This window comes from Amblyomma maculatum, chromosome 9, assembly GCF_055883805.1.
Source record: "Amblyomma maculatum isolate TAMU_Amacu chromosome 9, ASM5588380v1, whole genome shotgun sequence".
Taxonomy (NCBI): Eukaryota; Metazoa; Arthropoda; class Arachnida; order Ixodida; family Ixodidae; genus Amblyomma; species Amblyomma maculatum.
In genome coordinates this window covers 83,465,716-83,480,898 of record NC_139352.1, presented here as the reverse complement: position 1 = coordinate 83,480,898, position 15,183 = coordinate 83,465,716, and the positions used below count along the sequence as shown (strand labels likewise).

The 15,183-nt window shown below is 45.0% G+C and overlaps 1 protein-coding gene across 2 annotated transcripts; it reads right to left on the bottom strand.

The window, feature by feature from the left end:
* Window positions 1-3,967: 3,967 nt before the first annotated feature.
* LOC146179631 (uncharacterized) lies at window positions 3,968-14,975 on the bottom strand. 2 transcript variants are annotated; one of them, XM_084579904.1, is made up of 3 exons: window positions 14,741-14,975; window positions 9,863-10,083; window positions 3,968-4,530 (listed from the first exon to the last, which is right to left on the bottom strand). In XM_084579904.1, the coding sequence occupies exons 2-3, from the start codon at window positions 9,966-9,968 to the stop codon at window positions 4,064-4,066; spliced, it is 573 nt and encodes a 190-aa protein (XP_084436030.1). In that variant the 5' UTR covers window positions 9,969-10,083; window positions 14,741-14,975; the 3' UTR covers window positions 3,968-4,063. The 2 variants fall into 2 exon arrangements, with proteins under 2 accessions (XP_084436030.1, XP_084436029.1); XM_084579903.1 differs by having other exon boundaries at window positions 9,863-10,087; window positions 14,741-14,974.
* Window positions 14,976-15,183: the final 208 nt, after the last annotated feature.

Genomic DNA, 15,183 nt, shown 5'->3' with positions numbered 1-15,183 from the left:
CTTGTCGGTGGACACACGATTCCTTCGCAAGAGAAAGTAGCCCGTAGTTAAGGATTTTCTGGTCGTCCGAGTGTAAAGCGCAACACTTTCAAAGCGCAACATGTTCGGTATTTCTGGCTTGTTTGCTCTTATAGATTATTAAAAACTGATTCTGTTCACTCTTATTCACTAAGTTGACAAAGAGATTGTCATCTCTATATGTCATGCGTCTTGGTAACCGCACATGTGGTTCGTATATAGTTGAATTTCAATTTCAGTTCATTTCAAGTCAATAATTATTGTTTGAAGCCACGAAGCCTTTCATATGCAGATAAAACCACATGGCTTAATTACGCTGTAAGTTCCAGTGTAAAGGGTAGCCCTACCTCGCTGCACCGACCCTGTAACAAATTTCGCTGTAAGAGATAGACGGCTATCGGATCAGAAGAATATCCACTCTAAACTGCAGCCTCTGGCTGTTTTTCCTTCTTAGCTAGTTTAACGCACTCAGATCCGAATCAGGATACTCATGCGACGTTGGGGTTGCATGATCAGCTATCAAGAAAGGTAAGAATATGGTGTTATACATTGTTTACGTTATACAGGGAGACCATAGCGCTGTAGATTGCGCGGAGACCATCTGGGGGTATTTCAAGGTGTCTAGCAAACCACTATTTTCAAAATCGCTGACTTTCCCAGGTTTTCTCTGATTATTTCAGGTAAAATTTCCTGACGATCTGAAGGCTAAAAAATGTAGCTACTAAAGATAATGAGCACAGACGAATAATTCCCAACAAAAAGCTAAATGATAATCACATTCCGCAGTTTACAATAGTGAAAGGCTGTTATTAGTGCTAATGGCGGGTAAAAACGTCGCAAGTTTACTGAAAATTAAAAACGCATTAATGCCGGCCTCAGCACAGTTCTTTGATACTACCGGTTGCGAAATTTCCTTTAGGCCCCATTGTATAAAAAAAAAAACGGCGGTTTTGATTGGTCAAAATTGGGGTGTATATAGAGGCACCCTGGGCCACGGCCGGTCTCGAGGGAGAATGCGCTGGTCGTGTGCCTAGGTGTATAACAATGGCGGCGCCCGCGGCCAATAAAGGAAACTGCGTCTAAGTTGCAAACTTTCAGATCGTTGATAAATGCGCGATCAGATGGAAAACAAAAATTAGTTGAAGACTTGCAGTAAACAGCCTAGAACTTATTAAGGGGAGATAGTCGGAAATGGTCAAAAATAGATCTTGAGACAAACTCATTTTCCGAACGTTTATCCTTTAGAGCACCTGCACTCAAATTATTAACGCTAGATTGGGTCAGGAAATGCGATAAAATCGTCTTTCAAAACGTCACGGCAGCCACAAAATACCCGAACCGAACAGAGAAATTTTGTTCGAAATTACCGCGAGCGTTGCAGCCGGCCGATCGCCTCCATCCTGGGCTTGGTTATGATAGTTATGACTTCGCTTATAGTGAACTTCGCTCAAGCGGACCGGCTGCGCGCGCTAGTTTTCTGAAGGCCGTTTGTGGTCTCTAACTCTTACCGCCGTTTCGCGTCTCCCATTGGCTGGCGTGATCGGTGCGTCATTTTCTTTTCTTGCTGTTTTGTGTTCGCCGCCGTGGCCGCCGCTTCATGCGCCTCTTCATTTGCGCTCGTGTTTTTCAATGCACCGCTTTCTGCAGAGTTTTTCCTTACAATCAAGATTCTGGAAAACGGTAGATTTTAACCGTACACACAACGAGCATTTAGAAGCCATAAGAAACGGGCTCGGAACAAAAACCAGAAGACGCCGGCCACAAGCGTGCCGATGTTGGGACCTGAGTTACAGCCGGTGCCAGACTTGTTAGATGCGAAGGGAACATCAACCAGGCTGCCCGATGACGACACCACGGGTTCAAATTGCAGCGCAAATTGCATCCCGGATCACGGTACACTGAGTTGACGCCACAATAGCATACTACTCTACGGCGGAAGTCCGTTCTATCGGGAAAGTCCGCGATCCAACGCAAGTTTCACCTCGGTGTTAGTGCTGAATACGATGCCGGTACCCAGTTCGTGATTATGGACATGAAATTGTCAAGCAATTTTATCGCGCACACGAAGCGCGGAACCTGCGTCAAGATCGCGAAGACGTGCGTGGTCAACCGCTGGAGTGTCACAACGGACCTCAGCTGTAGCTCAGCTCGCCGATCGCATTCGCGCTGGCCGCTGCCGGCGAGATTGTTCAGGCTTTTTGTCGCGCGCTACTCTCACGCAGCGCTTCCGCATATTTTATTGTGTCCAACTCACGTGCGTATGGTTATTATATTGTGGCAGCTCAGCCATGCGCTGGCGTCAAAGCAATATATCGCGCCTCGCATTGAGGCGAAGCCAAAATATTCTGCATGAATAACATATTAAAATGAAAATGCGCTGCAGAATAAATCGTGCCATTTTCCCTGATTTAGCGAAAGTTTTGATGGTTTCCCTAAGATTTCCCAGATTTTTCCCGGTGCAAGAAATTTCTGACAATTCCCGGTTTTCCCGATTTTTAGACACCCTGTGTTTAGTGCACTCTCATTGTGCAGCACAGAATGTGTCAATGTATTCCCCGTCGCAAAAGGGGAGAGACCAGGCGAACCGCTGCAATTATTTTTTTGCACAAAAAAACCTCACCTCAATAATATAGTTGGGCAAGATGTCAAGCATATTAGTGAGGCTGCTCTAAGCATGACTTAGAAATAACCACTTCACCGTCAGGAAAATCTGGCATGCAGTTTTGTCAAAACGCTAGGTATCTCCACTTTTAGGCAAGGGTGTACCTCAAAGGTGGACAAGGTGTAAAACTGAGATTATCTAGTCGAATTTTATTCATTTTATCATAGGAGGTTCCCTGGACAGTTTATACTTCGGAACCAGAAAAAAAAGTGTACGATTCACAACAGCCTCACACTAAACTCATACAACTCTCATATAATCACATATATTTCTCATAAGTTGAATGATATTTGCATGAGATTATATGAGATTTGTACAAGTTTTGTATGAGTTTAGTATGAGAAAGCTGTATGAGGTTACTGTGACTCAGGTTCTTTTTCGCATGTACATGTATCTGACAATAAAAATAAATAAAAGTGAAAGTGAACCTTTTGTTACCTTCGCTTGGCGGCGATGCTGTGACCATACATTTACAGTACCGCGCGATGTCTCGCATGTTAATAACATATTGGTTTAAGCAGCTGCTTACACGAGTCGGTGAGGAAATCAAGAACATCGTAGTTCTGAGCCTATTAGACGCCCTAAGCATAATTGAATTGCACTTATAAAATAAACTCCGAAATTATGGTAGTGCAGTTGAGTTGACTGAGACAAATATTGGAATGAAGAAGCGTTGTGACCTCGCTTTGATGCCTGTACCTGAAGGAATCTGCATCCGGATTTATCATAAAAAGTGATCTATAGCTACCGTCATTATCAGAGACCGAATTTAGCCTCTGCTTAATCAGCAACTTAAACGAGTGTGGCGTGAACATGTACAGTTGCTACTCAAGGTACAAAGCGTAGTTTCCGTCAAAGCCTAACATTAAGTGAACTCTGGGCTGGATCCCCCGTGTCTCTAAAGGTGGAGGAGTCTCTGGTACCGTCAACTATGAGCGCCGAGGATGGCCTTGCGGACAAATGACTTAAAAAACTAACGGTAGACCGTTGACAAAAAAGAATGTGTGAAACGTATCTAAATGTCTCTTTTTAATATATGGTCACTTTAAAAAAAGAAAACAATTAGTTTACAGAACACATTTTAAAGCATATTATGTGTTGCTTCACCGCCGTGCAGTGTGGCACACAGTTTTAAATCACTTGAGGAGGACAGAGACTGTTGTTATTGTTGGGTAAATTGATTTGAATGCACAAACACGGCACTCGATCCCAGCACTATTGCAGCAGGACCGAAAATTCGGAAGCTATTTCAGTCCGCTCATCACTGCGGTTACGTTGTTTCTTCGCCACGTAAGCTATCCGCAAACATCCACACATACATATCAGTCTCAAACTCTTTGCAGAGCTCAAAAAAGTGGCGTTAAAGCTGAAAGCCTCATGCACTTAAGGCCAGCAACAAACTCGGCCGCTGTCCTGTACTTGATCAGTCCACGCACCACCAATCTTGACTGCCACAGCGAAACAATTGTCTCGGACGAGTTGCTTCTTCTCAATTTGCTTCCAGCTGACCGTCTCGGAGAGTATTCCTCTCTGCGGAACGTGCTTTTGCGGCCTTGCTAAGCAAGCAAAGTCTTTCCCTGAGCACATCCTCAGCGGCACTGCGACGTCTTTGCCTTCGTCCTCGGCGTGGACGATGCTCAGCGCGACTCGCCTGGCCAGCGGCCACTGCACCAGGTCATCCCCGTCTCCTGCGCAGAGGGTGAACAAGAAGGCCACGCTGACAACGTTGGCCCTCTTCTTCTCGAACTTGCACTCCAGGTTGAAGGTGTAACCGTCCACCGTGCTTGGCTGCTTAAGCGCCCTGACAAGCATCACTTCCCTGCTCTCGTACTTGCAGACAGCCGCCGGCACTATTCATTGAAAAACAAAAATATTGTTACGAAGCGGCAAGCCGATATGAAATCAAATTAAGTCGAATTAATTTTGCAAACAAAGGGTCACGTCGAGGATAGAAAAAAAAGGCTGTGAAACAGTTTCAGAAGCCTAGCTGACCTCCTACAACACAAGGTCATAAAAAGAATATAAACAAGGAAGTAAGCGGGAACAACTAAGTATTAAGCATAAGACAAAAACGAAAAAATAATATAACAATGTTGTGCTTTCGGTCAACAAGATACAAATGCGGCTATACGTAAACCCTTTGCATTTGCTTATTCGTCAACACCTGGCTTATGTGGCAGGACGTAAGTAGCGAAAAAGAGAAAAAAAGGGGGTTGAAGGGAGGATACACTCCTTCTTTAAAAGTATGACGCGATAGCGTCGGTAGATCCCCGTCTGTGCGTCCCCTTACAGTTCCACTTTCGCGATATGCACTTTGTTATTGTCTTGGTTACTAACCGCACCAATTGTGATTTCATTGTCTAACACGAAGTCATTAGAATACAACCGTAATATACCACATTATGCGAAATACCGCACGGCATTAGATATAAAAGGTCGCTGAAGCCAAGTTGCACACGGACGTGTCTGCGAGGCCTAGTGGTAACGTATATATGACTCGAGATCCGCGAGTTCGCAGTGGATTCTATTCCGACCCCACCCTCCCATATCAAAAGGAGCTCACCGAGTTGGCAGTTCCTGCCAACTCGGCCACGTCACACAACACGGCGACCAGGTCAACTGCCTTCTGCCACTTGCTAGAGGCAGGCTCGAAATTTCCCGCTCATAGTGCCGATGCCTACAACCCAGGGTTGTAAAGAAAATAGGAAATTTAACTCTATCGCCGTGAAGTTAAGAAGAGAAGGAGCAGAATGGACATAGCTACAACATTTGGTGGAGTAGGTTTGTAATAAGGGAGCAATTCTTCATTAGCGTCCGCCTGAGTGCAGGCAAACGGCTAGAAAGTAATACTATAAAGCTTTCAAGGAAACTTCGTAGTTAAAATTTTTTCCAGATCCGAGGTTTTCCTTTAATTACTGTGTCTCTGTGAGAGCTTACACTAATGAGTAATCTCTCCTTTAGTGCACCTTTAAAACTCCTGAGCCAATGGCCGGTCAAGCACGGGTGTAAATGTGTTAATTTCCGCTCTGTAGTGGGTGTAAATTCTTGGTGCAACCAGAGTATCCTTTTTTTTACGCCATTGAAGTGCTGTTGGCATAGTGTCGCAGGAAGAATTCTAAGAAACCTCCCTCCAGTTCTCCCCGGCACCGGAATCGGACGTCCCCAGCACCACACTCATATTTGGGGTCATATGACGATTTTTCTTTTTTTTTTTTGTTTTACTAAGGCCATCTGTGGGTATCAAGTACCATGACACATGGTGTTTTCTGTTCATCAAGGCAAGGTTAGAGGCCCCGATTATAGCCCAGAATATCACGCCGGTGCCTGTTACTCACACCAGCGGCCCCTTTCTCCACCCTCCGGATATTATCTCGCTTCAGGTCCTCTCCATCATTCATGACATTCAAAGTTTCCATTCTCTCCCACCTGTGCCTCAGTATCTTATCTACACTGACTCCCAGGCGGCTATCTGTGCCATTCAATCAAAAAATCTCACCTCATCTGTCCACGGAGCTCGAGGCCACACTTGTTGCACTGCAGCCCTGCCCCGTCTTCTTCCGGTGGATCCCTGGACACTCGGGGATTGACGGCAATGAGCTGGCGAACCAGCTCGCCCGTGAAACTCGTAACCGGGCACCGTTCATCCCCTTGCCTGCAGGTCCTTGGATGGCGGGTCGAGACTGTCTCTTCGCGCCACTATCAGAGAATATTATAATGCTGTTCGCTTAGACCGCATGCTCTACCCCCTCATCCTAATCTATCCGCACGGGAGGCTCCCGTCCTTGGGCAGATACAGCTGAATACGCTCATAACCCCTGCACGGCTATATCTATACAAATTCCGCCGCGATCCTTCATGCCCCAACTGCCCTCCCCCTTATGCCAACCTTTCCCTCGATGTATGAGGAGCCTAATTGTTGAGCTTCAATAAAGTCTTCTAATACTACTTAATCTGTCATCGGGTTTATGCGTGAACGAAATGGCATAAAATGAAGAGCCTCTTTAGCGCCAAAAACAGTTTCTCGAGGCTACCATAGGTAGCAGCGGTGCTTAAGGCCGATTGGTTGTGGAAACAGTAGGTGACGTAAGAGTAGCAAAGGTAGAAATCATTGCAGCTGTAGGAAACGCACGGCAGGTAAGTATAGCAGTGATACATTTCATATGTGTATTGATTTAGGAGGTATGACTAAGCCCTAAATCATGGCGGTCGAATCCTGTTCCTGTGACGAAGTGGGGATCGTCATCGGAATCAGACCATATCTGAGACACCATTACGCGATTTTAGCAACACGCTGGTTTTCCTTTTATCTGGTGAAAACGTACGTCTCACTGGGATTCGAACTGCGGTCGTCTTGCATCAGAAGCGGAGGCTCAACATCCACACCATCGCCGATGCTTGCACGTATTTGGCGTGCATGTTTTATTATGACAGCCAGTTTAGCAGTGTCCCCCAAGAGAAATGTGTATAAAAGCTATCTTAACAGGACCTATAAAAGCTACATATGGCCAAAACGTGGAGGCTAACGAAAAAGGCTGAACTAAAATTAATGGGCACACAGATAGCTATGGAACGAAAAAAAAATGTTGACTGGCGCGTTAAGAGACATAAAGCTAACAGAAAGGGTTAGAGAACGAACGTGAGTTAATGACACCTATAGTCGAAACCAAAAATACATGCACACCCGCACGCGTTTAAATTTCTTATGACCAAATTTTCATGAAGCCCGATAAATATAAAACAACTACAGTACTTCACGCACACAAGACCGATTCTTGAACATTATATATACAGAGTGGTGTAGGATTCCTTAAATATTGCAACATTGGGTGTTCTAAAAGGCACATAAAACAATATAGCTCTATTTGTCGCAAAAGACTGATTCTAGACCTGCGCAATAGAGTAGGGATCTTCTGCCACATCTCATCATCATCACCATCATCATCATCATCATCATCATCATCATCATCATCATCATCATCATCATCATCAGCCTGACTATACCCACTGCAGGGCGAAGGCCTCTCCCATATTTCTCCACTTAACCCGGTTCTGTGCTAGATGCATCCACTTGACCCTTGCGAACTTCTTAATCTCATCCGCCCACCTAACTTTCTGCCGCCCCCTGCTACGCTTTCTTTCCCTTCAAATCCAGTTTGTTACCCTCAGCGACCATCGGTTATCCTCTCTTCGCACTACATGTCCTGCCCATGTTCATTTCTTCTTCTTAATTTCTACTAGAATGCGGTAACTTGAGTTATTTCTCTATTCTCTGCCGCATCTATTTCATCGAAACCACAATTGGTAAAAACTGTGTTCAGATGCCACATTGTTATCTGCATGTTGTTGATATGTTTTTATGCAGCACGAAATGAAATGAAAGACAGATGTTTATCATAACTTTTATCTTGCCGCATGTCATATCTGGAACAAAATGGCTTTTCAAAAACGAAGTCGACTGCAAGTCTGCGAACGCATTTCATGCGTTTCTTCTTAAATTGACTTCACCCTAATGTCCTTTAATTTAGTGTATAGCCTGCATCACCTATGTGTACAGGAATCGATCGTGGTGGACTAATCTATGCTATATAGATTCAAACAAAGGGCGATCATTTTTGGATCAAGTGGCTCTTGCCGCTGTTTCATGAGTGTAGAGCTCCACTTGGGCACTAGGGGTGCTTCATGGACTTGGAAGGTGCGGCGAGGTGGCGCTTTATTTGAAGCAAATAGGAAAACACAGCGTTTTTGTTACATGTTTGCTTTTCGTCTTATGGCTTTTCCAAGTGTTGCCCGAATGTCCATTCATGAGACTCTACCGCAAAACTATGACCGCAGCTTCAGCGATCTGTACCGGTCATAAGCATATTGTGGAGCATATATATAGTTTCAGGTGTAGCGGCTAGCCTTAAGCGATGCAAATATCTTTCGAGGTCACGCTCTTGAGAATGCGTGTTAAGCTTCCTGACGCCTGTACATGCGCTTTACAACATGCGCAATTACTAACTTTTTGTGCGTGGCTCCATTAACCCATAACACGTGTTAGTACACTGTCGTAAGCTGTCGTATAATAGGGCCATTTTTAACCTACACCAACTACACCAGTGTAGGAAAACTTCAATACTTACCATAGTGTTTTGCTGGTGTAGGTTAAAATGGCCCTTGTATAAGACCGCTAAACATAGGTACAAACCAACACTTTATCCAAGCCATACGAATGGGGCTGCGTGGCCTATATACAGCCCGGCAGCACAAACCATTGGCCCAATATTGGGAGTATGCTGGTAATCTATGGGCCCTACATATCCATCACACTGCCAATACAGAGCCGATAGCCTGTGCTGCCAGAGAGGGGGCGCGTCTAACTCGGAATCCACGTTTCTTACGAGGTTGGATTCCTCTCTTCACCTGCCATCTAAAAGGCGAGGCCCGAGTTGGCAGATCCCGCCAGCTTGGCCATGTCACGTGGTCTTGTGACGTCACAACCCGACGACCAGTCAGTGGCCATTGACATCTACGTGATTGTTCAAAACGTCGATGTCGATTTTCTTTCGGATGGGGTCTTTAACTCTATCAGATTAAATACAGTTGTAGATTAATCTACGAGCGTGATCGGTTGTGAAATAGTTCTTTAATAGCGACAAAGCTTAGTAGAGACCTACGCTATTAAGTAAAACTATTGTAAAGAAATGTGCAGCCAATAGACCTCAAGGATGACGGCGTTGCATCAGCCTGGACTCAGTGGCTCAATAAACCATGCTTTTTTACTTATCCTATTTCGCGCATACATGCGGTGGTAGCATCAAATGAAATGTGAACAGAACTTCGAGAAGACAGCATTACAATTAACACTTCTGAACAGTAAATGTAGATCTAATTCGGAACACTTTCACATATTTTCCCTTTGCGACTGTGGCAACCCTTAAATTTGGTAACCCTTGGTAACCTTCTCGTTTTTCTGTACCCGTATAGCGACTGTCGTGTTCGGGTTTCATTTACAGTGCATACCTCGGTGGCCAATTCGCTTACGCGCATTTCTGCATGATGCCTACACCATTGACTTCTTTCTTCCGTTCCCTATTCGTTAAGAAATCATATGCGCCCATTCTGGACTTCAACAGCTTCTATATACAGGTTAGTTCTCTTCCATCACACGACAGTTCAACACCAATTTAAGAATGCACTCACCCTGTCCGGAGTAGAGACAAACGGTGTGCCATCTACGGTCAGTGACGCCATGCTGAGGTCCTTGATCAATGGAGCTGCCGTCTACTCTGCTAGCTTTCTGTCCCATACCGGTGTCAGGCTACAGAATGTCACACAGCATCCAACCAACGTCCCTCGATGCCGTGTATGCTGCACTCTTGGTCCCCGTTCAAGGTCCAGGTTGCGCTGCTTGCAGCCCCTCTCTAACTATATGCAGAAGTTATAGTAGGAAAAACAAAAACAAAATTATCGTATTTCCATTTTTATCTGCGCGCTGGTTTCGCTGGTTCCGAATTACGCTTTCTCTAATCCTTACGAGACATTCTTGTCCAATGAAGGGCCACTATACAAGTTTGCACATTTCAAACCCCGCAGAACTTTAGATCGAACCGCGCACTGAAATGAGGTGAAAATTAAAGTCGAAGCCCGTTCAGGCCCTTTCGACGACTACTGTTCCTAAGGACGCGTAATCGAATCCCGACCTCGGTGGCAGCTTTTCGGTGGAGGCAAAAAGCAAGGCGCCCGTGTGCTGTGCGATGTTAGTGCACGTTAAAGAACCCCAGATGGTCGAAATTTCCGGAGTCCTCCACTACGGCGTCTCTCATAGCCTGAGTTGCTTTGGGACGTTAAACCCCACTAACCAAACCAAATCAATCTACTCGTCCCGTTCACTGGCACGCAATGCTTCACTGTGGCGGCACAGCAACCATTCGTTTCATTGGTTCATCATTCTGCGTGACGGAGAAAAGACGGTCGACTTCTCGTCTTTTGCTAATTGTTAAGGAGATTTTCGCTGTTCCCTTTGTTACATTACAAAAACAAAACACTTTAGCTACTTGGCCTGATCTATTTTCGTCTATGCGTTACAACGTTTTGGCAGGAAGCAGTTTTCGCATTAACCTCTACCTGCGGATATTAGCAATTGCGTCATGAGGCACTTGAGGCACTTGAGTCAACAGTTCCCCACCGTCGATGGGAGGGAAACAAATAGAAAACAAAAACATGCGAGTAGGCGCTATGGCTTAGACATCTGACGTACTTGTGCTTCCTCTCGAAAGGCGAGGAGAAAGGCAAATTTAACTTTAAAGATTATAAGAGAAACGGAAATGAGAAAATGCACAGCAGGGAGAAATGTTATGGAAATTCTCCACTGCGACGTCTTTAACGCTGCTGTTGTGAACATTCTTAAAACGATATGTGAGAGGATCTTCTAGAAACGACGCCTGAAACTGCTGGAATGTAGTAAATTTAGACCAGATTGTAATCAGAGACCTTAGAATGATTTTATTCTCTTCACGATTGCCTTCAATGTTCATCAACCGCTATCAGATAAGGCGGACGAGAATGATTCCTGCAATTTGTGTACGCCTCGTTTCATAACCTACACACACGAGTAAGTTCAATGTGCTGCTTATTGCTTACCTAAAAGCTTTAAAGGCTAATTTGGAACACCGAGGATCGTAGTTGAAGGTCTCATTCTTAAAAGTCATATCTTAACCCAACTGAACAGTGTTGTCAAGAAGTGCATGCCAAAATACAAATGTTGACCAACTCTCACTAGCAGTCTGGCTAAATAACCAGGTAATGTTGATCAAAATTTGGCAAGATGTACCTCATGTTGGCAGCGTGATCTTAATGATCGAACAATATTTGCCAGCATAAATAAACGTAAATCAGATGCTGGCAGTCATACCTAAATGAGCGAACAATATCTGCAAACGTAAACGAACGTATGTCAAATGTTCGCATTCCAATCTAAATGAGCGACCAATATTTGCCAACGTACACGAACGTATATGAAATGTTGGGAGACCGATCGATCTGATGGACGATGTTGCCAAGCTCACACCAACCTACGCGAAATATTGGCGAGCCACACGCATAGCAGGACAATATTTATCACTGGTTTCCAGACATAGCACCAATGTCAGCAAGCAATGGCATACATGGCTCGTTGTAACCAGCTTATAGAATGGCATGACCAACATACTGGCAACAATGTGCTGACCTTGGGCCGTGTTTTGCCAGCACATCCAATATCGGGCCGGTTAACTGTGCTACCTGGGGACTAGCGAGAGGATATCTTCTAGAAACGACGCCTAAAACTGCTGGAATATAGTAAATTTGGACCAGATTGTAATCATAGACCTTAGAATGGTTTTATTCTCTTCATGATTGCCTTCAAGTATATGGTATCTTCCGCTCATTTTCTTGGTCATCAAAGGTTGGATATTTAAGTAGGCTCATTGCCATTTCTTGTACTAAATTTTGTCCGTTCGGATTTCCTTTCCACGCATGGTTGTCACAGTCACACCCAGGATAAACATTAGCATTATTGTTTCTCCATCTGCCGAAAAGAGCTAAACCGTTCCCACACACAGATACACAATAAAAATTAATTACAAATATCTACAAACAAACAAATATTTATCCCTGTCTGAGCAAATAGCAGGATGAGTGAGATGTTCGGGAAAGATGAAACACTTCTCCATTGAATTATTATTACAACTAATTTTAAACCCTACGTTTGGCGCATGATAACCTTATCTGCCTATATGCCATAAAACACAACGCAACAAAACAACAAAAAGCTCTTGTAGGATTATAACCATGATATGAATGCCTAATGTGATAAGGGCATGCGCAGAAGGCCGCAAAACTTTGCTCTTAATGTCGCCACAGGTTTCAGTATGCATCGTCAAGAAATGTACTCACGAACAATATCGTTAAGACACCTCACCTGAAGCAGATTTAACCCCTACCTCGAGCACAGATCTCAGGCGCATCCCTGCATGTCACGCTTCCAGCTCACTTATAATAATGCATGTACACCGTGCTATAGGTGAAGTGCGCCAGAAAACGCGAATAGCTTTCCCCACTCTAGCAGCCGTGACTTAGACACATCGATACAATGAACTTAGCGCTCGCCAGTACAGCAGCGAGACGGCATCGGCCTCACTTCGTTACTGGGACAGCTGGCTGCATCTGCGGGACAAAAACATTTCTCCCTCCGCTAAGCTGGGTCGACTATGATATGCACAAGATTTGCGTGAAGGGCAAGAGCTTGACAGCAGGCTTGGACACCGAAGAGCCCGTCTACTTGAGATAGCTGCCACGAAGCACAGAGGCCGTCGATCATTCGAAAAATTCGCTGGATCAGCGTGAAAAACATGTTCGTCGCCGATGGCACCATGCCTCTTCGTATAGAAGACTTCATATGCGCCAGTTGCGCTTATAGTGGAAGGGACGTTTGATTAGTTTGAACAGCTCGTTTTTAAGACCGACTGCAAGAGTTGACTTCTGACCCGACTTAGGCCAGATACTAGCGAGAGCCGCGACGTTTTACACCGACAAACATTTAAAACGAGCCTGTCAGCCCACGGCGTTGATACGCAAAGATATACTATCTCCGCTCGCTGATAAACATTTGTATTTGAAGAAGCGGACGTTGACGCAAAACAAATTCCAGTCGCATAGGTCTGTGGAGCAGCGCTGCGGGCGGAAAGTTTTTCGATGAATTCAAACGCCTGTTGAGTAGAACGCAAATTGGAGTTTTCTTGAATGGTCGGCTAAGATCGTCGCTGTGGACCATCGTAAAAATATTCTGAGCGATTCTTACCAATAACAAAGAGCCCAAAGAGTGCATGACTGTAGGCACTCTAAGCATCCGAAGTGAAAGCGTCAGCAAAGCACTGCACAAAGAATTGACAAAAAAATGGAGCAAGCGACAGAAGGCGCGGCGCAAAAAGCGCGCGCGATTTTCGTGGTGCGGTTCGCAATGCACAGTCACAATCGCCACAAAATTGTATCCTTGTTCCTGACCGTGGCTGAACCAAAACATAACAGTGTCGAAGTAACGGCGACACATAAGATAACGCCCCGTAGTAACGTCTAAAGGTAGCATACCGAAGCCCAGTGCAAACATGATGAAAATACAAAACAAACAAAAAAAACAGCAACAGTTCAATTTGCCAGCCAGTAATCATAACGGCTCGCGTTTCTTGAAGCATGCAGCACATCAAATCATCCTCCTCGAATGGTTTTAGAACTGAAATGCAAATACATTCACCGACCATGAAACCTTATTTGAACGTTCGAAATAGATGTTAAAAAGCGAACGACCGGAAGGCGTGCGATGCATGTAGTCACTGTAAGCTTCGTGGCAACATGCTCCTTGACGGAGACAACGGGGTGCACCAAAACTCAATCGATCGGCAGTGGAAATGGCAAAATTAAGTGTCCCAATTTTTTCTTGTGCGGCCTCTGCCGGTTCACGAACTGATATAGCTGCGCCGTTGAGACTCTCGTTCAGTGTAGACGTCTTCGGTGCTCCTAATGCATATTGCTTAATTAATACTTGTGTTTTTGACGGGATGAACGGAGCTATTAATTGTGGCGCCACCTGTGTGGCTCTCAGTGTCCTATGTTCAGAAATAACATGCCCCAAACCCTGCAGTTTTTCTCTAACGTAGGATAAAAAGTGCGGAAGTTTTCCTAAATGATGTCTTTTTAGGTCATTCAACGAAGCAAGATGAGAACCCATACGCTGCTGCCATTTCCAGAATAAACCTTAATCAGGAAATGTCTACACCCACTCTCCTAGATGGGGTCATATGAATGACTACGAAGTAGAATGCATGCCTATTTGATGCTTCATGACCTCGGTGCTAACTGTGCCAACGACACCACAACAGATAAAGTGTTCACTGTAACACGCTTTGCAGCAGTGGGTGCGAAAACAGGAATACAATCAGGCATGTTAGCGATATATTCAAGGTGGAAGGGTCAATGCCGTCCCTGAAATGGGGATAAATAGGACGGCCATCACAAGTGTCTGGCGCTCTGCAATGTCACACTCACCTACAAGTCGGAAAAGAATGCGTCGAAAAGAACGGCTGCAGTCTCGAAGGGGCGCTAATAATAACTAGCACTGCAGCTTCAGCAGGGGCAGCTGCAGGATGTGGAACACTGGAAGCACGAAACGCTATAACGAAGCGAACGACTGACTTGACACATGAAGGTAGGTGTATCTGAAGCGTGTGCTTCGTGTGTGCCTGTATAGATTGCTTTGTAGATGTTACGCAGAGGGAGGAGGAGAAAAAGAGGGAAGAGGGGCAGGCAAAGGCCGATATCGTCAGGATAAATGATAACGCAAGAGGAGGACAATAGACCAAAGAGCTTATCGAACAGGCGATTGTGCGTGCTATTTGAGAGCGCGCTGCTACTCTAGACGAATTGTCGCGCAGTTGTAGACGGCACTCAAAGATTGACGCTGACGCACTCGGCAACGAGCTATTTACTCA

Bases quoted from the DNA above. Each gene is read 5' to 3' on its own strand.
- LOC146179631 (XM_084579904.1), bottom strand. From the start codon at position 9,968: ATGGGACAGAAAGCTAGCAGAGTAGACGGCAGCTCCATTGATCAAGGA. The intron at 4,531-9,862 runs GTGAGTGCATTC...TTCAATGAATAG, and splicing joins TTGTCTCTACTCCGGACAGG to TGCCGGCGGCTGTCTGCAAG.